Here is a 27,345-nt window from a genome sequence, read left to right on the forward strand (position 1 = left end):
ATTCAGCCCAACCAGTGCCAGTGGCAGTGCAATTTTCAACCCTCGGACCATCCAGCTACCCCCAGTCCTTCCGCCTCTATTTTCACAACTAGATGAACTTTCTACAATGGCAGTGATAATCATCGTCTGTTAGCAGATCGAACTGATGATGATATCCTTGGCATTTGCAGTTTTGTCCTTCAAATTTCAAATTTCAAGCGTCAAGTCGCTACAAAAGTCAACCCACTCTTGGCGGACTCTCATTCTAGATAGGAACGCTGCTGCGCCTACTTATCTGAACAACATAACTCTAGACCATCCCTTTTTTGACTCCTGCGCACCCGCTGCGCACTGCGCAATCATCCACATGGTGCCCTCCATCCCAATCACATCTCCGGGGACCATGCATCAGGAATTTGCCGTCGCGGCTACGACGACGTCATCTACAGACCGCCCCTTAAATTCAAACCGTTTTTCTCGACCTCAGCCCTTTCCCCCCACCCTTTTCTCAAAGAAACATGGACGCCTATCACTCTGATCAGAAGGTCCCTCTCCTGATTCATTCCTCTGAGTTTACGGATTTGCAGAACCAGCTTGCGGATCTGCGGAATCGTAATTCCCGGGCTGCCTCGCGAAAACGACGGCTCTTCCGAAGTTTGTTGTTCTTGTTGTGCACTGGTCTCCTCCTTCGGTGGTTCTTTATGGGTCGAGGCCACGAGCGTTGGGATCGTCACAGCTACGGGTCGTCATTGGATGCTGATCTGGTTTGTCCTCTCTCTACATCTTGCGTCTCCATCTTTACTTACCCGCGATTTGTGCAGGACAAAATATTGCAAGACCAACCCTCCCAGACGGGCCTGCACATCGGGCATTGCGCAACCTGGCCGTCGGAGGCGAATTTACACCCTCCCGGTGACGAGCACAAGTACTCCATTTACAACACGTTCAAATTTCCACTCAACCCCAGCACGTTCACCTTCCTCGCGCAATACGAGTCAAAAAAGCGTGCCGTGGTCATCCCTGGGTCTCTCATTATTGAACAATCGGCGGACGGTGATGATGATACGGTCACAGTGGATGTGGTCACTAGGTTCTCTGACTACGCGCTCCTACAACACGTCGACCTCTGCGAAATTTCGAAAGACGAGGGTGGGGTCGGTGTTGGATTCTTTGTACGTCCATTTTGAATTGGTATAGCCTGCGCATTCCTTTTTAGTGATGTAAATTTTCAAAGTCGCATGCATGGCTGGAAAAACCAAGAAAACACAAGGAACACGTTCGTTTCGATGTGACTGTTCGCCTTCCAGCATCATCTTCACCACTCCTCATCGAGTCGCTCGAAACTGAGTTGCCCCTTTTCTCTCTCTCTCTCGGCGACCTCGCAAACGTGAATTTCAAGTCGCTGTCCCTCAAGAACGCACTATTACCGATTAATGTCCTGGTGAATATTCAAAATCTTTTTCGCGAAAAAAAAACTCACCTCTTGACTGCTTAGTCTGTATTCGCAGAAAAGGGCGTGGTCAAATCATCAGTTGGTGCAATTGAAGGCCACTTCACCACCTCTTCCTCCCTTTCACTCGTGACTTCGCTCGCCCCCATCAAGGTCAGCATAGAACTCGTAGGGGATTTGGAAGGTGGCGACGCCAGGTGCGTATCTCAATACTGAGTATCGCTTTGACTAATTATATTCCGCCCCAGGGATGGCCCAGCAAAAGAGTATACAATCCTCGCAGCCACCGCTCTAGGCAAAGTCAACGTGAATTTCACAGACTCCCCCGTCAACAGCCGTCTTCTTCTTAAGGCCAATTCAACCTTATCCTCTGTAGACGTTCAACTCCACAGCGCGTATGAGGGTCGGTTCTTTTTGGAGACGTCCCTTTCACGCCCGGATGTCGTTGTAAGGGAGGTGGAGGACCCGTCGGGACAGGGAAGGAAGCGACATATTGATAGTATCCGCGCAATTAAGGGCAATAAGATTGATGGTGATGTTAGTTGGTCAGAGGCGGGTAAGGAGCGGGGCGATGTGCAGATCTCTTCGGCGTGGGCACCTGTTACTTTGGTTTTGTAAAATTTTAATTGTTTCATTGTTTTTTTTCATTTCGAGGCTTGCCATAACTTTTTGGAAAGAGCACACCGTTCTTGACCAATTCTGGGGATGTAAACGAATGAAGTTATGAATTAAAGACTCTAAAAATTCAAACGTAAAACGTCCACTAGAATCGACGGCAAACTTGTAAAGAGGGGGTAGAGCTGGATGAAATGAGGGTTTAGTAAAAAAGAGGGTGAAAATACAGAGGGTGAGGGTGACGGGTAGAAGTAGGATAAATGTTCCAAGATGGTCAATGTGAGAAGCAGCGTGATAAGGGCTCCTGTGGATAGCTTCTGACGACACATTAAACGTCGTCATCGGCTGCGCGTGCCAGAGACCCTTAAGCCTCGACGGGAACTGGTTTACGCCTCTTCAAGCTTGCCCTCCTCTTGACTTCCTCAGGAGTAGGTGCGCGTGCAACGGGAGCTGCCATTGGAGGGGCTGGAGCCCGAGGGACTGCGCTACGACGGGTAATGCAGGAGGAGGTAGCTGTAGCGGCACAGAGACCAGCGTCGTGGTCCTGCGTGAGTGCGCCAGTAGTCTGTCAAGTAATGAATTGATTAGTCCATCAAGTACATGTATTACGCGATGTGGTTAGAAGCTACTGACCTCGGAGTATTTGCAGAAAAAGTCGTTAGCATCTTCACCCGCAACGGCGGGGTAGCTGCAGAACAAGTTTGTTCCGTCGTTGCTGTGAGCACCCACGGCGAAGCCGAGTTGATCGACGGGGGGACAGCTAAAAGTGCAGGTGGGCACGTTGGATGGCTGACTCCCAGGCGCGGCGTGCACTGCTGCGAGCGCGAGGAGGGCGCTAAGAGTGAAGAGAAGGGAGTGCATCTTTGGGGGATGTTGACTTTGGGAAGGAAGAAAACAAACACTGAAGACAACGGTTGCGGCTGACCACATTTTATTTAAGGACCGTCTGTACTTGTTATTAATCCCGGGTTCCTTAATTTGATATGCCAAGAAAACCAAGGAAACCGTCGAGACAAGCTTTTGACATCTCTTCGAAGCTCCTCTGGTGAACCAAAGGTCAACTGTCTCTGAAAATAAGAATCGAAACGAATCGTTTATGCGCGTTTAGACTGGTATTCCCGGAGTAGATATCGAGAATTGGTTTTTGCAAGTCGCCTCGATATTCGGCTATGAGATAAAAGGTTGACAGGTCATCGTCAGGGTTGAAGACCACGAGATTTTGACGAGGGAGCTCGGTTACGTGACCGTAATGAATAAGGACTTTGACAGTTGTTGTATGAATCTCCAAAACATAAAGACTCATGCTTGAGCATACCGTTGAGCATTGTGCGTAGCAGCCGCGCGGGAAAAAGCGTTTGAAGCAGCTGGAGGCAGTGGGAGGCGAGTTATGATGGGCCTTGTTCTAAAAATAGTTTTGCATTAAACAGATGTAAATATGTACCTGATCCTCAATCCAACTTTGATCAGTGCTCCATGTTGGCTCCATGGCCCATGGGTATAGACTATAGTCGATGTCCCTCAAGCCATCTCCTGCGGAAGTTGTGGAGAAGTTCTCACTCGTCACTCAATGCGCTCCTCAATCAACCCCGCACGACAGGCGCTCCTAGTTGGCTCCTAGCTCCTGACTATGTTTTCTCTGCTCATTAGAATCGTCGTGATTGAGGACATGAGCTTGTTGGTTAGGTTGGTCAGAAAGGGCGCAAAGTTCCTGTAAGTCTTTCCTCACACGCATATGTGCGGTGTCCTGCAGAGTCTGATGTTCTGGTTTTCATTTATTTAGCTCTGCACGTTGCTTGATTCATCAAGGCTAATTGCTTTAAAACGCCATGTTAGTTCATGAAAGGTTCCACTGTCTAAAAGCTCTGATCCGTGCTAGACATGGCGTGCCTCGCTTGTCTGCAGCCCATCAACTGTGAGGCTACTTCAAACGGATCGATCGGCTGTGAAGTTATAACATGCCGTGGATTTCCTTCGCCAATGAGCGATTTTTATCACGTATGCGAGCATATTGTATGTGGTCTGACAGACTCTGACCGTCGCCTGTCGACTTTGAGGCCACTTCGAACAGATCGATCAGCTGTGAGTTTGAGATATGCCGTGGATCCTGAAGTTGGTCAGTGAGTGATTTTTATCACGTATGGGAGCATATTGTATGTGGTCCGACTTTCTAATACAGACGTCCGCACTAATCAACCACGCCCTAAATGATAGATCGTTCTCAAAATAACGTGGCAGTAGTTTTCAGGATTCGATCAGTATAGCCTCATTCAGCCTTTTATCAGGACCTGGCTTTCGGATGTGAGTCTTTCCCAATTTTTATATTTATCTCAATGGTTTATTCTATAATTTGACATCTTTTCCAGTCTCATGCTATGCCGATATCGGTCATGATGCCACCCAGCAACAGGCGATCCTCATCATCTTGCCCACTTTGACCTACTGATTCCAAACTTATTATCACCCTGTTGCGCGTGGGCTGCTTGGTGCAGTATGTTTATAACAGAATATGTGGTCACATTGAAGGTTGGTCGAAGGCGTTCAGCGATACATTACAGCTGATTCCGAAAAGGTTGTCACTACGCAAATTTTTGCAACGCATCAGCAATATAATATATGAGTGATATATTAGCTGAGTAATCAGGTCCATGCCAGGGTTAGCCCGATCTGTCAGTATCCCAGGCGTTTATCTGTATTGATTACTGTCCGTTACTATCAGTGACCAGGAGTTTGATATGCTTCAGGAGTTTGAAATCCCTGATTTCCTCTCTTAATTTTGACACAGGCTTTCTGGTATTTTTTTCTGGACTAATTATGACTCTTACAAATATGAATATCAACCTTTTTTGTGCAACAACCGAGTCTGACGAGCTCAAGATTTTAAAAGGTGGTTTTTGGTGCATCAAAACTGTGATGTATGCAAATGATTTTCAAGATCTAATCCGATCCTTTGCATTAGGGTATCTAAAAATTTACAAGCATGTACTAGTAAACGACGCGACTTCAAATACAAAAAATTGAGCAGAAAGGTGAAGAACTATGCTTATAATCCAATGAATTTCGATTCTTTGTCTGCTGAGCGTGACAGACGTGATTTTGGGCTGCGTGGTTTTGAACCCTGACAGTCGCATCACCTATCAAAATTCTGACAGTTGGATGTGACTTGGACGTGACAGCCATTTCAATCTCCTGAAACAATCGACTTCGATGACCGGTAAGCCTCCGTCAGCTTCCACCACTGTTCAATAAAAAAACTAAAAATATATTCATGTTCATGAGATACACATTCACCACCACACAAAATTTGGAGGCCCGGAGTGTAGTGGTTGTGGCATAATTCAGCCAAAGGTCAAATCGTTTCAAACTCCTGGTCACTGATAGTATCTGTCCCCTTTCCTCGACCGTTTTTATCCTAGATTTCCTTGCATTCCTCCCCGGAGTCCTTCTCCTGCGAATAACCATGCTTCACCACCACCACCTTTTTGTTGTTCGCCAACTCAAGGTGACGATGTGGGGTTTGTGGAGCTTAAGTGATCTGGAAGTCCAAGGTTTTGGTGCGTTGCATTCTTCTCCCCACCCGTTATAGCGCTCAAAGATTCCCAAACCACTCAATTGCAGCCCACTACTTTTGGAAAAGACACCGTTCCTTCGACACCGTCCCTCCCCATTATCCGAAGCGCCGACTACTTTTGCCTGTTCCGAAGCGCCGACTACTTTTGACACACCCATCGTTCGGTCACACGCACACACTCAGATACCCATCGTTCTTTCCTCTCGGAAACGTATACCAATCCAAACAGCACCAATTGGCCTTCCCCCCGACCAACACCTCAACCAAAGCAGGCTCGAACTACAGTAACACGTTCCATTGCGGCGCCAACAACGTGAACATCAACTCCTCGCCCTCCTCTCCCTTCTCAACCTCTTGCTCCAGTCGAGGCCAACACCACCGAAACCTCGCCTGCCCAGCGTGAGATTATGGGTTTTTTGCCAGTAAATCCAACTTGAAAGCCTGCTGGCACTGGTCGTGCTAAGAAGTCTGCGGACAAGGTGGACCCCCATGGTCTCGGCCCTAGGATGACTGATGTTGGGATGGAGTGGGAGGCTTTTCTGGAGGTTATTGCTGAAATTCTCGAGGAAGAACTGGCTTTTCTTTTCGTCGACAGCGTGGAGTGGCACTGGATCAAGCCCACTAACTCTATGTTCTTATCGTTGTGTTCCCGTTTAGCCTACATTTCAATGATGAAGAAGTTCAAACGTTCAAGGCTCTCCCAAAAATATGTTTCTGGTAGTTACATAGTCATCCGTATGGATGAGCCAGTCAAGAAGCCAGTCAATCACATCTCTCATTAGATTATGTAGTCGTCGATCGTGAAATCTGAAATCACCGATTTAGCCCTTTCCCTGATTCCCAGTCAAAAATGACTCGGGTTATTCCGAGGTAGATCTGATTGCCTAGAATTGAAGCGATGTAAGGTGTCGTTTTATCGACAGAATTCTATACAAATAGATTTGAGTTTGATCCAATTCGATATTACATGATGTAAGCCATGTACGCAGTGCGGTTTTTAGTGTGGGTCAGCCTTGCAAATCACCTGAAATATATCTAACTCGATTGATGCTCACACATGCCACGCAAATCGACCATAGTCACTGTGACTCGGCCTGATCGGAGTTGATTTTCACCGGGCCTGATTACTCAGCTAGGGACTGTCACGGATAGCTAAAGCCCAGGTGAACCCGAAATCCACCCATATTTGGACAGATTCGGGTAAGTACCCAGACTATCCGCAGGTATCCGTGGGTAAATTAGATATTTTTAGACCTTCTTGAGATATTTTGAGCATACGTGCCCGGAATAGATAAGAGTGTTATTTGTACCCCCAACTCCCTTCCACCACGACAGAATGCTATCACAACAACTTCCTGGCCCCTGCTGCTTGTGGAAGGGGTCCAAATTGTGACCTGGGCTTTGTTCCCAGCTGTCACTCAAGCTTGTCACCAGAAATCTTTGAAATCCTGTTAATGAATTCAATTTTTAGTGAAAGCAATCACAATATGCCCCAATAAAAAAACAGGAGAACATTCAAATTTACCTTGATGAACCCAAAGGTATTGAAAGAACAATTTTGGTGACACAATGTGTTACAAAAACCTATTTAAGAGGAAAAGAAATCATTGTCCATCTTTTTTCAATCATTTGTGTAACTTTATTGAAGCTGGGTAGAAGGGGAATTTAATCCAGAATCTAAGAGCCATTTCTGCTCTGAATGTTTGAAAGTTGATATTGTGCTGGGTGAAATTGATCTGATTGTGACCAGTGGAGAATGCCCACTCTGCATCCACAGAAGTAGCTGCATCAATCATTGAAAGTAAAGGAAAATAAATGTGAATAATGCTGCTTACCTGGGGCTGAGCAGAAATCAGAACCCATTCATGAAAGTTGCAGTTGGGAATGTGATGCATTGTGCCTGTACATCATATAACCTCCCATTTCCTTCATTGTTTCTGTTGCTACCCAACCTAAATATCAATTGTTCTCAAAAGCATTTCTCTGGAACTGAAAATAAATACTCTCAAGATGGCCAAGGCATGCTAATACACACCCCCAACACTCTCTGTGATCAAGGCTCAGTTACAGCAGCATTATACAAGGATTTCTGAAAGACCTCAGATGATGATATATAAATAACTTTAGTTTCAATATACTCAATTTAGATAATATATGAATGACATTTGTTTTAATATGAATTCTCCTGAATTTTCGCTTTCTAACACAATTTTTTTCATAAAGAACGGACAGGAAATGAACGAGATACACTCATTTATATAGCTGCTTGGTCACCCAGGCTGTTTACCCACGGATATATCTGTACTGTGCCTTATCTGATCTGTGGGTGGGAAAATCCGTGGATCGGGTACGGTTAATACCCAGGTATATCCATGACAGTCCCTATACTCAGCTAATATATCACTCATATATTATATTGCTGATGCGTTGCAAAAAATTGTGTAGTGACAACCTTTCAGAATCAGCTGTAAGGACGATCACATCTCCGACCTTGAGGACAGAGTCTGGAGTACACCGCCAACTTGATCAAGTATTGGCATAACATTGATGGCCGGATACCACTGGAATGACAACCCAGGTAAGGTAGAGGACATCCACTTACTTCTAACATCATGTGTTGTTACATTTCTGTGACATCCCTTTCAAATTAGGAAAGTTTGCTCATAAAAATGAAAGAAAAGAGTGTATGATATTCTCATTGAAGTTTTAACAAAATACAATTCCATAGAATTGTTTAAATGTAAGTTAGGAATGTATGTACAGGTTTACAAGCATTAATCGTGAGTTATGGGTCCAAGCGACAGAAAATATAAAAGTATCTACTACTTATAATGAAAGTGAAGTAGGTCGAGAAGGGAAAAGGTCAGTTTATTTTGGCCTTTTCCATGTCATCCATGAGTGTTTGCAGAAGAATACAATGTCCACGATATTTTCGTGCTGCCCAGGCAACTTGACTGCCATTTAGCCCCTTTTCGTATGCATCCATAAAGCACTGGGCCCTATTGGCAAACTTGAAACCTGAAAAATGTTAGACTGGCATCTAGAAATCAGAAAGCCTCGACTGGACATAGGTACTTTGTCTGCTTCATTTTCCCATTCCAGACACATTGGTTTCTAGCCTAGGTAGGGATTTAAGTGTGATGCAACGTATAATTGATGTATCAATGATGTATTCGACATTATTTTGGGTTAGGAACTGCAAATATCAAAATTTCTCCCATTCTTTCTCTTTACGTCTTAATAGTACTACATTTAGAGTAACTCTATGGAATTACATTTAGAGTAACTCTATGGAATTACATTTGGCAAAAAGTGTTTCTGTTGCCAATGGCGAAGAATTTTGTAAAAAAGTACCTTTCTTGGAACAGTCACACTTGGCACATGATGTTGGAAGCAAGTGGATGTCCTCTACCTTACCTTCCAGGTGTCAAAATAGCACCTTTTAAACCTCCACTTTCCGGATGTCCCCTGATGCCGTTCTGCCATCACGATGACCTTGGCACGAGCTTGTGGGGCTATCCAGCATTTGGCCTCAGAAGGGTATCGTTGTAGTGTGTCCATAAATATCATGAAAAATTCTCAATATTAAGTATGTTGTGGTGGGGACCATATCTAAAAGCACTAAGTAAGTGATACAGTTGGATTTGAGGTCAACACTGTCAGTGTTCAAACATTCATCCTCGAAAAACTCTCAAGTCATTTCGGACTCTGCTGACTGATGCATCACAAGAAAGTTCAACTTGGGACAAACAACCACAAATCACTCCTCCTCCTTTCTGCTCATGTCTTTGCCCAGCCGCTGACTCAGTCAGTGGGCAAGATACCTTTCTCAGCCTCTGTGACCTTCAGGATGGGCTGCTATACACCTGGGGCTATCTCGGACATCTATGGTGCTTGGGGAATCTGTAATTTCGAGGCTTGCTGCTTTGCTCACATTCTTTGTCTCTGGCTTGCGATCCAGATGCTCTTATCGATGATAATTCTATTTTTATGACTTACAGGCTGCAAGAGAATGTACTTTTGGAAGATGGCAAGGTATGGCTGGGGGTGATTGGGATAGAATATCCTCAGTGTGTCCAAACCTCATTTTTCGTGCAATCTCAAATTCTTACTCATGCCTGTTTTCGGTTGCGTTCAGAAACTTGCAACATCAGAAAACATTTGGGAATATCTGTCATGGATGCTGGGCTGGGCAGTGGATGGCCCGCTTTGTTCTCGGAAGGCTGTAAAACGTACCATATGTAATACCTTTGTCTTGTATTTTCGTACTCAGAATAACAAGTTTTGTTTCTTATTCTATGTGTATTGTGCTATATTGGATAAATGCCAGCAAAATGAGAGTGCAACGAGCCCCGAGAATACTGCCGAGTGCGCATAAACTGGCCTGGAACCCCCAATGTCATTAGGATGCCATGGTAAGACCATACCAATACCTGGATTATTTCGGGGTCAGGTTTTGTTTATCATGATGGCATCTGGCTGGATGACATCGCCCAAGAGTCTGGTAACCCTGACCTTATTATGACATCCCATCAAATTGGCGGTGTACATTATTGCCCTGTCTCCCATTACCACCACCAGAGCTCTGAAAATACCACTTTCAGTTTCCTTTTTTTTGTCGCCTATCCAAAACAGTCCATCTCAAGTCACTGTCCACGTGCCGAGACGAAATGCTACATATTTTTAGGGGGACTTCTGTTTTTTTAGAGCAAACGGTTTGTGAACAGTACGACCCCAATTCTGGAAAGGTGATTGATGCTGTCGTAGCCAACAGTTGGAATCGCATTCCCTGCCAACTTCTCAATACAACTCAACTGAGTACAAATTTATGCACATTCATGTGCATGTGTGTGTTGCCGTCGCTTCCTTTAGAACCATTTCATTTGTTCCTCATGACTGGATGTGTATTAGAAATCTTATGCAATTATTCTTTCTATGTTTTGCCTGAACGTTGAGATTATGTATTGAGAGATGAAATTTGAACTATCGTAAGTTGGTATGGAGAAGGCTGGCTTGAATGTCTTCCTTCCTAAGTATGGCTTTGCAGTTGCAGGATCTGGAATGGCAATGCATGGGACCCGTACCATGCAAAGCCTATGAGGGACGTAATCCGATATTCGTTATCCCAAAGTGCAATCAGAATGTGTTGAAAGATAATCATCCTTACAGAAACGCGCCGTACGTTTCTTTTTTCCTGCATTCCGGCATAGGGGTTGCGTTCCTTAACTTTCAGCAGAATTTTCCTTGTGGTGTTTCTGATGTATGGAACTGTAGGAAATAACTAAACTATTAATAGAATAAATGAAAAACCGCGTCAGTTGCTGGAGAGGTCGCCGAACCGCTTGCGCGGTCCGCTCCTGAGGGAGTCCTCGCAGCTGGCGCAATGTTCCAAACTCGGAACCACGTGCCGAAGTTCGTGGTTGGCGGGGGTCCCCATGTATCGTTCCCATCTCTGTTCCACAGTCGGAGATCACTTGATGTTGCTTGACTGATCTGTTGGATCTGTCAGTCCTTTCTTTAAATGAGCAAATTACTGCGCAGCTTGATCCTTGTTTCAAGTTTCCGTCATCTTTGAACTCCAGGTTTACGATAGTGGAATCGCTACGACCCGTCCAAGCCTACTCGGTTTCAACTTTGACCAATCATCATGCTTAGAGGTTCAAGATAAAGAGGGGTAATCCAGATCCATTTTTTAGTTGCAGAGGAACAGGTATATCATATAGTCATACGGGGACGATGGACATGTAAAGACAGTAGATAGTTGGTCAAAAGAAAGATCTAGTAAAAAATGAAGGTGGATAATGGCAGGTGGGTGACTAGTAGTATGTCCAAAATCTGCAACAATAGTGTTCAAGAGGTGGTAGGATGACGAAGGACTCCAATAATTATGGCTCGTAGCGACGAATGAAACAGCGTGACGGTAGAAGGGAGCCTTAAGCCTCTTCAGCTGGCATGCGCCTCTTCAAGCTCGACCTCGCCTTGATGTCTTCGGGAGTGGGTGCACGAGCAACTACGGGAGCAGCTGGCACAGCGCTACGACGGCGGGCACCACCAGTGCCGACAGCTGTGTTAGGACAGAAACCAGCGTCGTTGTCTTGGGTGCGTTGACCGGTAGTCTGTGAAACGGCGTCAACTCAGCCAAGAAGAGATGAGGGTATAACACTGAAAACATACAGCAGAGTATTTGCAATAAAAGTCGTTAGGATCCTCTCCAGCGAAAGCGGGGTAGCTGCAGAACATCGTTGTTCCGTCGTTGGTGGTTGTGCCTACTGGGAAGGTAGCCATATCCTGTGAAGGGCAGTGGTAACCGGTAGGCGTGTTGGATGGGGTGCCACCCTGGGGTTTGGCCTGGACGGTCGCGAAAGCGAGGAGGGCGCTGAGGGCGAAGTAAAGACCGTGCATAGTTATGAGGATGGCTGAGAGGGAGGGATACCTAAGCGGAGGGACAACCTGGGGAGGAACAAAGGGTAAAGAACACGGTGTGTGCGAGAAAGCAAAATTTATATAGACGAACGGGTACAAGAGAGGTTCCTGAATTTGATTCGCCAAGGCAGATAAGGCCGCCCCCCCGAGAAAGATCCCGTCAAAAGTTCAAAAAAGTGTTTCCCCAAGTGGTTCTCAGCGGGTGGAGTCGGTCCAGGGTCGACACATTTGACAGTTGAGCGCCTGCCAGTGAGTTGTCAAGGCGTCACCTGGACGCCAGAAAGTCAACGTTGCACCACCCGCACTTTTGACCTCCTGAAGTGCCGTGTTGAGCACGCAGATTTGCACGCAAGGAGATTTGAAGCGTTCGGGAAAACGAGGGATGGAGGCCACGCCAAGGGCAACGTCTAAATATAGTTTGGTGATCATCGACGACGATCGGCAGTGTGCGAAACTAACCGTAGCAACGAACGGCAACGTGCAACATCGTGGACTCAAGACGCACTTCCGTAAGTGCTATGAACGACCGCTGTGAGGAGGCTTTGTGCTGGGTGAAGACCCATTCAGACTGGAAGAGGGAGGCAGAAGTCTCGGAGTAGTCATTGGATTCAGATTATCTACGTGCGTTTTCAAATTACTCCTTGCAGGGTTGATGTTGGTTTATCCAATAGTCGTCGGCAATAAGTTCAACGTTCAACAACGGAAATGTCAAAATTGAAAATACGAGTGTGCACCTGTGTGCACTTACGTATGAAAAATTATCACGGTGATCGGAAAGAGATGACTTTCAGAATGAAACCCCATGGACCGCAAGTTCACTTTCGCTCGCGATGTCAAATGAAACGACGTTCTAAAGATGCGAGAGAGCACTGAGTAGGACTGGTGGGATTGGAGGGGTGGCTTGGCCGCCTGAGTGACAAACGGACCAGCTTGGCGGCACCAAGTCACTTGAGTAATAAATCGCTTCAGGGTTGTACTATGTTTGTTCAGGAGTTTGAAACTTTTTCACCGCTGCGCGATTTCCGACTCACCACTTCATCAAATTCTTTGAATTTTTTTACAAGCCAATAATCTTTTTTCTCTTCTATATGAAGATCTATTTTTTTTTGGTATAAATGTGTTGTGTTCGCCGTCGGAGGCGTTCCGGTGCTCAGGGTTCAGAAATATCAGGAGATTGAAACTCGTGTCACGGTCAAGTCACAGTGAATTTAAGACTCCGACAAGAACTTAGTAGAAGGCGTTTGAGTGCAAGGAAGGCGATGAGTTTCAACGTTAAATACACTACGGGGGAGGATACATTTGATAGCTAATAGGGAATTGGTACTGGTAATGATTTTGAGGCATGTCAGACAACGGCTCAGTCCGAGGAGGCAAAACATGAGGATAGTGCGGCTGCGGATACGGGGTGTAACGTTGTGCCGCTGTTTGAAGGTGAGAGCGTGATGGGCCGGCAACTGCTTGGGCTGGAGGTGGGTGGGTAGGGTGAGGTAGTTGCTGAGGTGGCTCGTTCTGGTTGGCAGGCGCGGGAGGACGGCGGCGTGAGTTGAACAATCCAACAAAACGACGATCGGATTTCAAATCTGGATGCGCTTCGAAATGTTGCTGGATTGCCTCCTGCAAGACAGCCTTCGTGCCGGTTGTCAAGAGACCCAAAGCCTTAACGATGTCCTCAAGCTCGCCTCTCTTCTTCGACCCCAGCGGCCCAGAGAACTCATGGCCTGCATCCATCTGCAATCGACGTGCCTGTTCTGCTAGGGCTCTCTCAGCCTTCCTCCGCTTTGCCTCTTCCTTCTTCTTATCCGCTGCATCCCTTATGGCCTGGTCAGCTTCTCGCCGTGACCGCGCTTCTGCGCTGGTCAAAAGCTCGGCGTTGATTCTGATCCCAGTCCGTCGCTTCTTCCCGGAGGCCTTTGTACTGTTCTGCAACTTGAGCGTTGCGAGTTCTCGGTGAGCGAGGATGCTGTGTGCCTCGGCTTGATTGCGCTGAGCCCTTATACGCTTGAGTTCCGCTTTCAGAGCCAAGTTCTCGTCTTGCAGAGCTTCCTTCGATAACGTGAGGGAGGTCGGTTTGATCAAATCGTCGAGGCGTTTTGTGTCCTCAGAGGATCGCCGAGAATGCGAGAGTCGTGGAGCGCCTGAAGCCGCAGCACTGGAACCTGTGGATGGCATGTGTGTTGATGCTGATGGCGTTGGAGCGGGGTGAAGTACGAAGGGCATGTGACTTGGAGATGGCACGTTCTGATCAACATCTGATTGTGTGTTGCCTTGTTGACTCCCATCATCATCCCCCATGTCCAGCGGCTCTGGATCCTGCTCCAAGCCTTCCTCCCAGCCATTTCCCTCGTCATCGTCAATTTCTTCTTCTTCCTCGTCTCCACTAGTCCAGTCCCTGGAGAATGTCTCATAATCAAGCTCCTCCTCCTCCTCGCCATCTTCATCCATCTGTCCTTCATCCTCTGCGTCCCCGTCATCCATTTCAGCGTCATCTGGGATTTCGAAGTCTGAAGGGAGCTCGCGAGGGTAAGAGCCTGGTACTTGTGTGTTAGCATCCGTTGATGTGTTGATGCTTGGCATGAAATCAGCATCGGTGAAGACCTTCACGCCGTCAAGAGGCCGGATTCCCGACTTTTTCCAAGCGTGAAGGATCGTGTCTTTGCTGAATGACCGATCCCTAGCCTTCATGTATTCCCGTATCACATGTTTCTTCTGCATGGAGACACCCGTTGTTGACAGATACAGGTCGCATTGCTTTGCCCACTCCCTCTGCAGGGGCCCGAAGACACCGACATCCAGGGGTTGAAGCTTGTGGGTGGTATGTGGTGGTAAGCAAAACAGCTCGATTTTGTGTTTGACCGCGAGCTCTATCATGTTGTTAGTGATGTGTGATCCATGACCATCAAAGATAAGCAAGATTGGTTTTCCCGACGTGTTCCTCGCTTTGGCCTGAGGTATAAAACTTTTCTCAAACCACTGTTCACAAAGTGAATCACTCGTCCACCCATTTTCAGATGTCGCAACACTGTTCATCAACGGTGAGTATGAAGCATCGCCCATACTCTTTTTTGCTCACCAGATGTCATCATCAGCCTCGACGTTCTCCTCATCAACTGACTTCCCCGAAAACACGAAGGCGGGCTTGAATGCCGTTCCGTCTGCACAGCAACTCTCGATCACTGTCACCACTTCGAAGGTTATACTGGGCCCGGTCCTCGCGTGCATAGAAGTACTTGCATCCTGTCCCTTTCCTTCCGCCACCTAACTGGATGCCTTTTTCATCCATGTTATACACATTCTCCCATGGTATCTCGTTATCCGTGAGTACCTTCCGTAGCTTATTGAAGTGGTCGTTGACAACTGGAAAGTTGAAGGCTTGTGCTCGTTTAGGGTCGAGGCCGCTCCCCTTCCGAAGCTTAAGCTCGGGGTGCCGGTTCACGAAACGCCAGACCCAGGTCTTCCCTGGGAGTCGTCCACACAGATCGACGAACTTCGGCCGCACGGTCGCCCTGCAGATTGGCCGACCAATGAAACCAAGGAACCGCATCCAGTCCACCATCACCTGCTCCTGCGCAGGGTCAAGTAGCCTCTCGTGCTCATGCGCCTCCTTTGTAGGTCGTCTAATGCCACGGTAACGGTTTCGTAGGGTGGTGTATGGAATCTCGAACTTGTGCGCGGCGAGGGAGAGGTTGCGAATTTGACCAGTTCTCACTGCCTCGCAAGCCTCCTTGATGCGCAGTTTAACAGCTGGGTCATTGTAGTTGAGCTTTGCCTGTTTTCGGTAGATCGTGGACCTCATTGCTGTAATATTTGCCCCAACATGTCATTGCTGGCCTGCTTAATTTGCCTTTCAAACGGAGCTTTAAAATGTCACTCTTCTGTCACCGTTTGGAGCTTGAGTTCTGTATTTTGTCTCTCTTTTCAACAGCACTTTATCCTGCTTTCTAAAAATTTGAATTTGAACTTAAGGACAATGTATTAATACGCTGGTGAATTTTCAGAAAAAAGACCCCATCCGATCTAGAGGGATCTGACCAGACATTCACATACATGGGCTTGTTTGGTGTAATGAAAACCATGAATCCACGTCTTCAGAACACAATTCTTCGAATCCCTCTCTGAAATTTGGAAAGTACAGAAATAATACATGAATACACTAGCCCTCGAAGATTGGGAATTTCAAAGTAAGTGGATGGCGAGATAATCTGCAGTTTCAAACTCCTGATGGGTTTCAAACTCCTGAACAAACATAGTATACTCATAAATGACAAGCTTTAGACCCGTGTCTACGCCACGGCGCTCGCTGCGCTCAACCGTTGCTTCGACACTGGTCACAGCTTGCCGGGGGCAAGCCCCCTGGACCCCCTGGTACGCATGTTGAATCCTAGTTTCCAACGCCGCTCACGCAGCTCAGAAGAGGGTGTGAACTGCTTAGTAACATAAAGCTGAATTTGTCAGCCATCAATCCTTTGTGTTTTCATGTATAGAAGATAGAAGATAGATAGAAGATAACGGGTGTGCGGATTGTTGTCAGTCGCAAGTGGAAATCTTCACACCAAGCGAAAACCGGTACTAATCCTGGACAATTGGTCGGCGCGGCGTGTACTTTGTTGATCCTTTATCGCCGCTTTTCGCTCGCGGCGTGTGCTGCTGTGAACGCGAGATCGAAGTTGAGGATGAAGAAAAGGCTTGTTCGTAGTCTTGGCTGAACAATCGGGACACAGATAAGTTGAAGGAGTCTCGAGAGTCGAGACTCGATTGATTCACGAAAGTGACGAAACCAGATTTCTATGGAACATTTGATGGATTTTTCCGCCACTGCCTTTTAAGTACGAGAACATTCCGCCAGGCTGCTGTAAACATCAAATTTCTAACTCCGGGCTCAGGCGTGGTTACCGCTTTCAAGAATCTGACTCGCAAGTCCCGCCATTCAACACATTCATACAGTCACATCTGTTGTGGCTGGTACGGGCAGATCGCACGCGTGGGTTGAAGTTGGTTCTAGCTAAGTAGCGTTTATCAGCGTTTACCTTTGAATCGTCGAAGTCCATCAACAAGCATATGTCGCGTTGCCATATGTGCGCGGGTGACGCCATCGATCACTGCTCAGCTTCTCCCATCGATCATCACCGTAAATACCATCTCTCTTCTCCTAGACCACGAGCACTGCGATGGCCAACGACAATAATGGTGAGCATCCTTATTTCTAGCTCGATATCAACTCAAAATGCACTCTTTATCAGTTCTTATCGGCATTATCGGTGGAAGTGGGTTGTACCACCTCGACAACTTGACTCAAATGTGAGTCGACTGAAGTACCCACCCTGGACTTCAATCTAACAAATCCACCAAAACTTAGCACGACCGTAAATCCAGAAACTGTACGCTTTCTTTTCTCCTCTTCTCTTACCAACATTTTCATTTTTTTTTTGTTCCATGATATTATTAGCCTTGGGGCTTCCCCAGCTCTTCCATAACAATCGCTGCCCTCCCCTCCGGCACGCGGGTCGCCTTCCTAGCCCGACACGGCCAAGGACACGTCATCCCCCCCTCCTCCGTCCCAGGGCGCGCCAACATCGCTGCCCTAAAATCCCTCGGCGTCCGCGCCATCATCGCCTTCTCCGCCGTAGGCTCTCTCCGCGAAGAGATCTCCCCAGGGTCTTTCGTCCTACCTACCCAGATCATCGACCGTACCAAGGGCATACGGCCCGCTTCCTTCTTTGAGGGTACTAGCATCGTTGCACATGCGATGTTTGGAGACCCGTTTAGTGGGAAATTGGTCAAGTGGTTGGAGGAACGGGTGAGGAAGGCGTTGGATGCTGAGGGGAAGGGGGCGAAGTTGTTCACGGGAAAGTGTATTGTGTGTATGGAGGGCCCGCAATTCTCGACTAGGGCGGAGAGTTTGATGTACAGGCAGTGGGGAGGGGATTTGATCAATATGAGCGTGTTGCCTGAGGCGAAGTTGGCGAGGGAGGCGGAGTTGAGGTAATTCTTCCTTTCCCTTTTTCGCGCTCTCATGCTGATTTTGTTTTTCATTTAGTTACGCACTCATTGCAACTGCGACGGACTACGACTCATGGCGGGACCAATCCGAGTCAGTCACTGCTGCAGATGTGTTCAAAACACTCAAAGGCAATGCTGAGACATCGCGTCTCGTCGCTGCCACGATTCTGGACGACCTACAGAGTGCGTTGACTGGCGAGGACGCACATGTCTTCTTGGAAGAGATTGGGTCCATGCAGTTCAGTATAATGCCCAGGTCGGAGAAGCAAAACCCAGCTGACAGGGCGAAGCTTGCCTATGTCCTTCCGGAGTATTTCACTGGGGAGGGGAAGGATGTGAGTTCGACTTAGACGACCTAAGAAACGTGGATTTCGCATTATGTATCTCCAAATCAAACACATCTACCTTTAGATAAATGCCACAATGCCACAACTGTTAAATCTATCCGGCGCCCACGTTGACTTCAAAAGAAAAAGAAAAAGGTTGCTTCAGTGCGCCCTCTTTTTGCGGGCATTCAATAAAAGATGTAAGAGACATGAACAACCAGAGTGCTTTACATTGGATTGAAATCCTCTCATCCTAATAACAATACAAGCTAAAGCCCTCCCTCAACACGTCTCGACGAAACTATTCTTCGGCCACGGTTGCTTATAATCATCTACCCACGTTGTAAGGTTCGGATTTGTGTATGCTTCGATGTACCTATCAAACCAAACCGTTAGAATCAATCTAGAGACAGCGAGAATTGGTGAGGGGGGGGAGTTGAGAAGGACGGTAATTCTGAATTCGAAGCAGACTGAGAGAGTATAAGCAGCCTCGAAGAACGTCGAAGTAGACTCAAAAAAACAAAGTCTCTTAAAGCAGACTCGCAGAAAGTCGAAGCAGACCCAAAAATTCCAAGAAGGTTGTAGCAAACTCGAAGAAAAGAACCAAAAAAAGAGAACACACTGGTTGATATACACCTCCGTAGGGAAATTCACTGGATCACATCCAACATTGATGGCGTTGGTGGGTTGATACACCCGTATCCAATCAATCCGCATCGTAGTCGGGAACGTGAGATGCTCCAAGTCAACTGTGCCGAAACTATCTGATAACCCTAGATTTGCTATCAGGTACTGCAGAGGAAATCAAAGTGAGGTGAGGTGAGGTGGGATATAAGATGAGATGAGATGAGATGGCAGTGCGCACCATGGGTTCTTGAGATACCGGACGCGCGGATATCTCTACGGTGCCATTATAGTCCATGATACGGTTGAGTTGGATATCCAGGTTATGTACTATTCAGTCCAGAAGCGAAGTTATTATCGAATGAATGATTTATGAAGGGAGATGCGAACCGCAGAATCGTCGTAAGCCCAGACGTACTCTGCTGCGTCACCCCTCCAACATAGGTTTTCAGTTCAGTACCAGTCGTGTTTGGGATGATCATGTTCTGAGAAGTGTTCGCCCAAGCGTACCCATCATTAAACGGCTGTCGACAAATATCACTCCTGATGATATACTGGTAGTCGTAGGAATAAAGGAGGAGCTTACAGCCCATTGACTCGACTGAGATACTTTCCCCACCAACGGCGTACCCACGACCTACAAATCCTCAGCCCCCCACGAACCAAAAAAAAAAAACCACAACCCACCGTAGCTTCAAAAACGTCAATTTCAGGCGATCACCGTGCGTCGGGCCGGGGTGCGACTCCCCTGCGCAGGTGCACCGCGAGAGCTTCTGGCCGGGCAGGTACGGTAGAGACCCGTTGTAGTATTTCTGGTTGCCGCTTGTGAGGGCTGCGAGGGGGAGCCCGTTGAGTGTTTGGTTCGGGGCTGTGCCGACGTCGCAGGCGTCGTAGCTGTATGGCCACTGCAGGTGGGTTAATGGAAGATAGAAGAAAGAGGGAGGGAAGGAGGGAAGGGGGGGGATATACGAGGCCTTCCAAAGTGGCGCCATACCCCGCTCGTCCTAAATCAATAATTAATGTCAACCCCTATGAACCCCAAAAGAAATGCGGACCTAGATTACCCAAAGCCCATACAGCAGGCCACAGCCCCACCACATTATTCGCGCCGGGCAGCTGAACAGATGTTTCCAACAACCCACTGGCAGTAAAACAGAACTTGTTCCATGTTGAAGCCGCCTTGGAAGTTGAGTCCGTGGGTTTGTTGAGAGGAGAGCGTGATGAGGAGGGAGCCGTTGAGTGTTGTTATTGCGGCGGGGTCGTACCATTCTAGGTTGTTTGTCTTTGGGGTGTGATCAATTCGAATTTATTACGAGGAAAGGATGAGTGAGGAATGAGACGGGGTAAGTAAGCACCTGCCAATAATGTAAGTCCACCGCCTCAATACAGATCATCACCCGGATAAAAAGACCTCCCGTCTGTATTAAATTCGTTGCTGAACACCAGCTGGAGTGTTTGGGAGGGGTTGTAGTATGAGGGTTTGGTGTATAGGTTTTGAGGCGTGTCTAGGTCGATTAGGCCCCAGTTTCCCGGCATGCTTGGGACCTTTTGCGGGTTATTCATTTGTTGCTTAAGTGAGGCTGAGATGAGAGAGGAGAGGAGAGGGGGGGGACAGACCTGTCCAGACGCATTAATCCCACCTAAATTGAACCCTCAGCCGAACTTCCCTTGTTGGTGGAAGGTAAAATGCCTTGAGATGGGGTAGAGGAGACTATGCGGTACTCGAAAATTTAGCATCTGCATTGCGTTCGCTCGACGAAGGGACAAGTGTAAATGAAAAGTAGTGAAGTGGGGAGAAAAGGACAAGGGAAGAAAAGGAAAAAAAAGAGAGAGAATTGGACGTACAACAACGCCAACAACGCAACACACGTAACCACCATCCCACCCACATTCACCACCCCCCTAACCATCAAAAAATCCGTGGCCTGCTTTAATTCTTTATGTGTATGAAGATCGGGTGTGTGGAGGTAGTCGTCTGGTTCGCGGATGTGTGGGTAGAGGTTCGTGCCCCGTGTTTGAGGATCGGGGGGGAGGGTGAACTGTTCGAGTTTGAGGAGGGTCAGTTAGGAAGGAAGGAAGGAACGGAAGGGATTGGAGAGTTAGAAGGAAGAGGAAGGGAGGGGGAAGGGGAAGGGAAGGAAGGGGAAAGGGAGTGCCTTTTCTGAGAGGAAACTTGAACTTGAAGGAGGTGTTCTAGTTGGAGATTGGGTAGATGTGTAGGAGTATAGTGAGTCGTCCTAGAAATTCAATTCGTCCATCCTCTTTATCCATTTTTTGGGAAGAGGGGAGACGGACCCTAGACAAAGTCTTACGCGAATGTGCACTTTACCGCGGAGCCGAGGGGTGGTGGTTCTGGAGCGCTAGTTGGAGGGTTGATTTTGGTGGGGGTGTTGATGAGGGGGGGAAGGATGAGGATGTCCAGGAGTGGTCACGGTATGAGGGTGGGGGTTGGTTGCAGGACATTTTTTTTTGAGGGAGGAGGGGAGTAAAGACAGTGATTGAAAAGAATGAGATTGTGTCGAGCGATTTGGGGGACGAGCGGTAGACGAGTCCAGAGATGAAAGAGGTAGTTCGGGAGGAGGTAAGTAAAAGAAATTCAAGGCGAGCAAGAGCAAGAGATGGAAAAAGTTGGGGCATAGTTTGACAAAGATGTATGGTCCATCCAGGACCAAGATGGTCGGCATCGGGGGCTTTCGAGCGTACCGCAGCACCAACGCAGCATAATTACTGATGATGGGTATTGGTGTTCGCGAATCGCACGATTCGGCGGGTACCCATTTGGGATTGCCTGGTAAGATATAGGTAGTCGTCAGTCAAAGCGACTGGCCCAAGGGACCCACTCGAAAAAGTTGAATAGCGGTGATGCGGCGCACTTTCGATAGGTTCGTGAATGTCAATGGGAAATGCATCCGAGAGACTGATTCTGATGCAAAAAGTAGAAGCTGATCAGCGTAGAGTTTAAACGCTTTAAGCGCATACTCACTGTTATGATATTTGCAAGCTGAAGTATCGAGGTCAGGGTTACAAAGGCACCTGGTCGTCCATCGCAGCCGAGCTTCCTCCGACAGGAGACTGTGTGGTGAGTCAATAATTCTTACACATAAGAATACCGTGCGCAGTGGGTATGCGTAGTTAGTTGCAACCATTCATGCACGGTTTGGTCTCTTGCGCTCGAGCATGAGGGAAGAAGCTCGCCACCAATACAAACAAAACCAAACTCCTCCCTAGCAACGGTACGCCTAACGACAAGGCCCAGCCAGGATCTTGGCCCACCCATCATCTCTTTCACTCAACATCCTGCCTTCTTTCATTGTCAAAATCGTTTCGTTAAAGTGGAGGGAAGATTATACTCAGTCGTAGAGGAGGGAATAAGTTTGTTGAAGAAGAAGAGAATTTGAAGAAATGACGTCTGCCGTTGGTGAGTGCTGCTGCGTACCTTTGTTCGCTTGCATGAAAAGGAAAAGAAAGGAGGTCGTGCTTTCCTCGTGTTCCTCCAGCTCTAAAGTCTACTATGTACTTATAAACCCTAATCCTCACGGGTACAGGGTTCCCTTTTTGATGCCTTTACCCTTTCCTTCTCTCCACCCCTTTATTCTGAAGTTCGTAAACGATGTACTGACGTTCTGGTTTCATGTCTTCTTCGCAGTGGCCAACCCTACGAGTAGGAACTCGATCTTTTATTCAGAGGCTGAAGGTGAGCGTTGGTTCTGTTCTGTATGTCCGTCGAATGTTTGAGTTCGCCCAAGTGGACTTGTCCATCTCCCTCTCCTCCTCCAGTTCGTGCGCCTGAAACTATGGCTCCGCTCTGTGGACATCGCGGAAGCTCCGCCGACCCATGGGTTACGCGCTCGCGTTGCCCAAGGCCTTGCCACGCTAAGGTCGCTCGGGCTTGCCACTCCCTGGCACGTCTCCTCTTGCACTTCGTGCGCCTGCAGCGTATTGGCATGATGTCGGTTCGGCCCGCCAAAAGCACCCCGTTACCAATGTTGCAATGTTGCGATGTTGGTCTCTGCCCGATCTCCCCGCTTCCGTGATCCACTTCACCCCAACTATCTCCGCCCAGATAGTCTCGGAAGCGCTCACCTTGCTCAAAAGTCTTGTCCCTCTGTGTCTGAGCGGGGTATAACTACCACTTTGCGCGGGGGCGGGGTTTGGTTTCAGGATGACGAAACCTGTCTCCTCATATAGACATATCTTCCCGTTCCCTCGCCCCGTTCTAATCATCTCATCATCTCCCTTCCTTCCCCTGTTCTGCTCTTCTGATCATCGAACAAAAAGCTGACAAACTCACCCTTCTTCCTCCCCTTTTAGTTACATCCCCAACCGCAAACGGGAACGACACCAATAACAGCAACAGCGCTGATCCTAATCCGAATCCTAATCCTACCTTGGAGGTGGAGCGTGCGTCAGGTGAGAAGGGCTTTTTGTTTCTCTTGCTTTTTGTTCTTTTTTGTTATGTTTTGGGGGGGGGGTTTTCATCGCGGAAGCTCTATTGGCCCATAGGGCACGCGCTCGCGTTGCCCAAGGTATTGGAACGCCAATGTTGGTCGGGCTTGCCCCTCCCTCTTGCAGTTCGTGCGCCTGAGCAGCTTTGATCATCGTATGGGCGTGGTGTCGGTTCGGTCCCGCCCAAAGCACACTCGTTACCAATGTTGCAAATGTTGCGGTGTTGGTTTCTGCCAGAACTCCCCGCTTCCGTGATCCACTTCACCCCAACTATCTCCGCTCAGATGGTCTCGGAAGCGCTCACCTTGCTCAAAAGTCCTGTCTCCCTCTCTGGGTCTGGGTCTGAGCGGGGTATCGTCGTCACTTTGGGCGGGGGTGGCCTTCCCCCGTTCTAATCATATACATCCCCTCCCCTGTCCCTTCCTTCCCCTGTCCCTGTTCTGATCATCGAACAAAAGCTGACAAACTCACCTTCTTCCTCCCCTTTTAGTACCATCAACTCTCGTAAACGGGAATAGCAATAACAGCGCTGATCCTAATCCTAATCCTACCCTGGAGTTGGAGCGTGCATCAGGTGAGAAGGGCTTTTTGTTTCTCTTGCTTTTTGTTCTTTTTTTGTTTGTTTTGTTTGGGGGGGGCGTTTTTGTTCCCTTTCCTTTTTGGGCCGGAGTCTTTTTGTCTTTCTATCTTCCCACATGCTGAGTGGAGTTGTGCGGTCCTGGCTGGTGTCGATTCTGGTATAGATCGCGTGAACGGTTGGGTTTTGACGGGAGATATGTGATGCGATGCGGAGGATGCATCCGATGGGTGTTGTTGACTTGAACTTTGATTTGACTTGACGTGTGCCATGGTCTATCTGACTACGACTTGGTTATGCGATGGGTTTCTTATAAGTGACGTTGATGGTTATCATTTCTTTCCTCTTTCCCCTTCTTTCCCCCTTCTTCTACCCCTCCTCATGCTTTGGGCGACATTCCGCACACCACTAAAATGGATCCGAAAATCATGTCGAGATGTCATTATTCATAGAAGACACCACTCCGGTTAAGTAGCTCCCCGAGCTACTCTCTGTTCTTCCCCCATTCCTTCCTCCGTCATTCTTCCTTCTTCACAACATAGCTAACTAAACGCTCTTTCTTTTCAACAGACCCAACACCAATATCATCATCAGAAACACAACACCAATCGCCACCCTCGCAACACCAACTATGCATGGACGTCCCAGCCTCCGCATCGCCCTTCCCGTCCCCTTCTTCGTCCTTTTTACCACCGCCTACGCCGGGCGCTCATGAGTTTGCGGTTAAGCCTCCTCCTGCGGGGCGGGGCGGGCGGAAGGGGAGTGTTCAGGGGAGTGTGGGAGGGAGTGGGAGGAGGGAGTCGAGGGGGGATGTTAGGAGGGATTCAAATTCGGGTGATGCGAGGAGGAATTCGAATGATGCGAGGACGGAGATGAATGGGAATGATGTTAAGAGAGAATCGAATGGGGATGTCAGGAGGGATTCGAGTGGGAATAAGAGGAGGGAGGTAAATGGGGACGCGGGTGGAGAGGCTGTTGTTGGCAAGCGCGAGTCGAATGGAAGTGCAACGACCGGAAATGCTAGGAGGGAATCAAAAGGCACTGTCAAGCATGAGTCCAATGGACGCTCAACCTCCTTAGACAACAGCTCTGCTTTGTTGCTCGAGAGTCATGATCACCCTGATACGGATGATCACGCAGCCCTCCCTACCCCTACAACCAACGGGCATGGCCACCAACACGACCTCTCAGACTCCTCATCCATCGCATCACCCGTCACACCCACACCCTCGACCTTCCAACAACAACAACAACAATTCACCACGCCCTCATCACACGTATCCACCAACCCATCAACCTCCACTCCCTTACAAACTCCCTCAAAATCCACATCATCATCATCACATCCCAAGCCTTACGCGTCCCCCGCAAAAATCATCATACCCGATCCACCGTCCAACCTCCCCCAGGCAACCACCATCCCATCCACGCCCAGCGTAGAGATCACACCCAACAGACCTGCACCCGCCTCGCCTGCATCTTCATCTGCCTCTCAGCGGTTCTCCAAGTCTTTGTCGAGGGCCAGCTCGTTGAGAAAAAGTACAGGCCCCACCACCAGCTCGACGAGGACCTCGCCGATGGTGAACCCCCATCGGGCAAGCTTGAATATGGGGTTGAGTTTTGGGCTGTTGCCTAGTCCTTTGAGTCCTGGGTTTTCGTTTGATTCGGGCGGTACGGTGATGATGGCGTCTACTTCTACGCCAACAACATCCAAGGCACCACCACCCGCAGCGGCGGATCCAAAGGAGAAAGTTGTTGTTCGCGTGCGTGATTATGCCTTCCCAGTGGGCGATGAAAGGCATTATGGGTTGGGTGTTGATGTGCCGAGGGCGAATAAGGTGTCGAGGCTTGTTAGGAGGCTTGGGGGGCGTACGAAGAGTGTTGGGAGTGTGTCGAGTAGTGATGGTGGTGATGGGGAGGAGGTGGAAGAGGATGATGATGAGGGGTGGAGTGGTGGTGGGGGGTGGGGTGGGTTTAAGATGGGTCTTGGGAGGTTTAGTTGGGGTGGTGCTGAAGCGGGTACGGGTACGGGGATGTTTGGGTTTGGGAGGGCGAAGTTGCAGGATGCTGGGGAGTATCCTAGTCGTATGGATTTGGATCAGAATTTTGGGGGTGCTGCGGAGGAAGAGGAGGAGGAGGAAGAAGACGACGTGTTCCATGACGCTGCTGAAGACCAACTCGTTGAAGAAGAGGAGGAGGAGGAGGAGGAGGAAGAGGAAGAGGAACCGCTTTATGCAGGCCTATACCGCGCGCTGTACGCTTTTGAGCCGGAGGGGACAGCAGAGATGCGGTTGGAGGAAGACCAGATTGTTCGTGTTGTTGGGAGAGGGGGAGGGGTTGGCTGGGCTGTTGTTGATGTTCTGCATTCGTCCTCGTCCGCGGAGCTTGGAGAGGGTGAGGAACAGCGGAAGCATGCGCTTGTCCCTGAGAGCTATTTGGAGCCATATCGCTTGGATTGGGAGGAGGAGGAAGAGCAGGGTGAGGAGGAGGAGGCGTGAGGGGCAATATTGCTGTTGTTGTACTACGATTTGCGTTGACATGTTGTATGCATACGGTATGTACGTTTGGGGAGGCGCGGACTTGGTAGTATTTTTTTTTTCTCTCTCTTTTATAGCTCCATTCATGTTTCATTATTCATTCAATTGTTTTTTATACATTATACCTGCACTCTGGCTGCTGGCGTCGTTCCGCGTTTTCATTGCAAGGTAATGATGCAGCGGTGGATAAAAATTTTGTGAAGTTTCGTCAAGCTGCATGGTGTAGTACTTATCTTTACCGTAAGCGGGGTCAGTCTACTAGGTGTGAACTCCCTTCCTCTCCGTCTACATCGTTTGGCTTTTTTTTTCGATGAAAAAAATACTGCTTACGGCGGGAGACTTTTTCCCCTTTCATCCCGTCTGATTTATTCATACCTTCGCAGCCCCCACATAGGGGCCCCAACCATGCATGTCCGAGTCGCATGTCAGAGGCTTCCTGATGGCTGCACGCTGTGTAGTAGTGCGTATCTATGGGGGTACTTATTCAGATAAGCTCGTAAGAATTTATGTAATTGACCGGAAATTGATTGTCAATTGAGTCCTTCGCTGCGAGCCATTTTGGTCTTCTTCTTTTTGGGTTAAAATATGTAGGTTAGAATCTGAGCTAATCTGAGCTAAGACCGCAGAGTGTTGCAGCCGATCATGATCGAATCTTTGTGTGAGGCTCTGCTCCGGGCTGATCATATCAACTTCGAGGTTTGACTGGATCTCTCAGGTTTGACTGGATATCTCTGAGAGATATCCAGTCAAACCACTGCGAAGCTCTGTCTTATTTTTATCGAAATTGATCGCTTTAGCCATTG

The 27,345-nt window shown here is 48.2% G+C and overlaps 7 protein-coding genes across 7 annotated transcripts; 4 read left to right on the forward strand and 3 right to left on the reverse strand.

The window, feature by feature from the left end:
- Positions 1–497: 497 nt before the first annotated feature.
- Positions 498–2,182, forward strand: LACBIDRAFT_295586 (uncharacterized protein; the record flags this gene model as incomplete). The annotated part of the gene is made up of 5 exons (XM_001887805.1): positions 498–743; positions 801–1,151; positions 1,214–1,420; positions 1,475–1,626; positions 1,678–2,182. The coding sequence occupies 5 exons, from the start codon at positions 498–500 to the stop codon at positions 2,045–2,047; spliced, it is 1,326 nt and encodes a 441-aa protein (XP_001887840.1). The 3' UTR covers positions 2,048–2,182.
- Positions 2,183–2,341: 159 nt separating this feature from the next.
- LACBIDRAFT_295587 (uncharacterized protein) lies at positions 2,342–2,912 on the reverse strand. Its single transcript, XM_001887869.1, has 2 exons — positions 2,678–2,912; positions 2,342–2,609 (listed from the first exon to the last, which is right to left on the reverse strand). The coding sequence occupies exons 1-2, from the start codon at positions 2,903–2,905 to the stop codon at positions 2,409–2,411; spliced, it is 429 nt and encodes a 142-aa protein (XP_001887904.1). The 5' UTR covers positions 2,906–2,912; the 3' UTR covers positions 2,342–2,408.
- Positions 2,913–5,501: 2,589 nt separating this feature from the next.
- LACBIDRAFT_333241 (uncharacterized protein) lies at positions 5,502–6,394 on the forward strand (the record flags this gene model as incomplete). Its single annotated transcript, XM_001887806.1, has 3 exons — positions 5,502–5,595; positions 5,660–5,925; positions 6,053–6,394. The coding sequence occupies 3 exons, from the start codon at positions 5,502–5,504 to the stop codon at positions 6,392–6,394; spliced, it is 702 nt and encodes a 233-aa protein (XP_001887841.1).
- Positions 6,395–7,237: 843 nt separating this feature from the next.
- On the reverse strand, positions 7,238–7,475 carry LACBIDRAFT_310901 (uncharacterized protein; the record flags this gene model as incomplete). Its single annotated transcript, XM_001887870.1, has 2 exons — positions 7,238–7,395; positions 7,448–7,475. 2 exons carry the CDS (start codon positions 7,473–7,475, stop codon positions 7,238–7,240), a joined length of 186 nt encoding a protein of 61 aa, XP_001887905.1.
- A 3,835-nt stretch (positions 7,476–11,310) lies between these two features.
- On the reverse strand, positions 11,311–12,014 carry LACBIDRAFT_295588 (uncharacterized protein; the record flags this gene model as incomplete). Its single annotated transcript, XM_001887871.1, has 2 exons — positions 11,311–11,728; positions 11,787–12,014. 2 exons carry the CDS (start codon positions 12,012–12,014, stop codon positions 11,546–11,548), a joined length of 411 nt encoding a protein of 136 aa, XP_001887906.1. The 3' UTR covers positions 11,311–11,545.
- Positions 12,015–17,200: 5,186 nt separating this feature from the next.
- LACBIDRAFT_310905 (uncharacterized protein) lies at positions 17,201–18,382 on the forward strand (the record flags this gene model as incomplete). Its single annotated transcript, XM_001887807.1, has 5 exons — positions 17,201–17,219; positions 17,273–17,330; positions 17,389–17,410; positions 17,479–18,014; positions 18,070–18,382. The coding sequence occupies 5 exons, from the start codon at positions 17,201–17,203 to the stop codon at positions 18,380–18,382; spliced, it is 948 nt and encodes a 315-aa protein (XP_001887842.1).
- A 4,002-nt stretch (positions 18,383–22,384) lies between these two features.
- Positions 22,385–26,503, forward strand: LACBIDRAFT_333246 (uncharacterized protein; the record flags this gene model as incomplete). Its single annotated transcript, XM_001887808.1, has 8 exons — positions 22,385–22,400; positions 22,629–22,676; positions 22,760–22,918; positions 23,294–23,392; positions 23,486–23,557; positions 23,666–23,779; positions 23,919–24,002; positions 24,576–26,503. The coding sequence occupies 8 exons, from the start codon at positions 22,385–22,387 to the stop codon at positions 26,501–26,503; spliced, it is 2,520 nt and encodes an 839-aa protein (XP_001887843.1).
- Positions 26,504–27,345: the final 842 nt, after the last annotated feature.

This window comes from Laccaria bicolor, genomic scaffold (genome assembly GCF_000143565.1).
Source record: "Laccaria bicolor S238N-H82 LACBIscaffold_48 genomic scaffold, whole genome shotgun sequence".
Classification (NCBI taxonomy): domain Eukaryota; kingdom Fungi; phylum Basidiomycota; class Agaricomycetes; order Agaricales; family Hydnangiaceae; genus Laccaria; species Laccaria bicolor.

What these genes read in the sequence shown, in the direction of transcription:
- LACBIDRAFT_295587 (XM_001887869.1), bottom strand. Translation starts at nt 2,905, where the DNA reads ATGCACTCCCTTCTCTTCACTCTTAGCGCCCTCCTCGCGCTCGCAGCA. An exon ending in TTTTCTGCAAATACTCCGAG is followed by an intron (nt 2,610 to 2,677) that starts GTCAGTAGCTTC and finishes ATTACTTGACAG; the next exon opens with ACTACTGGCGCACTCACGCA.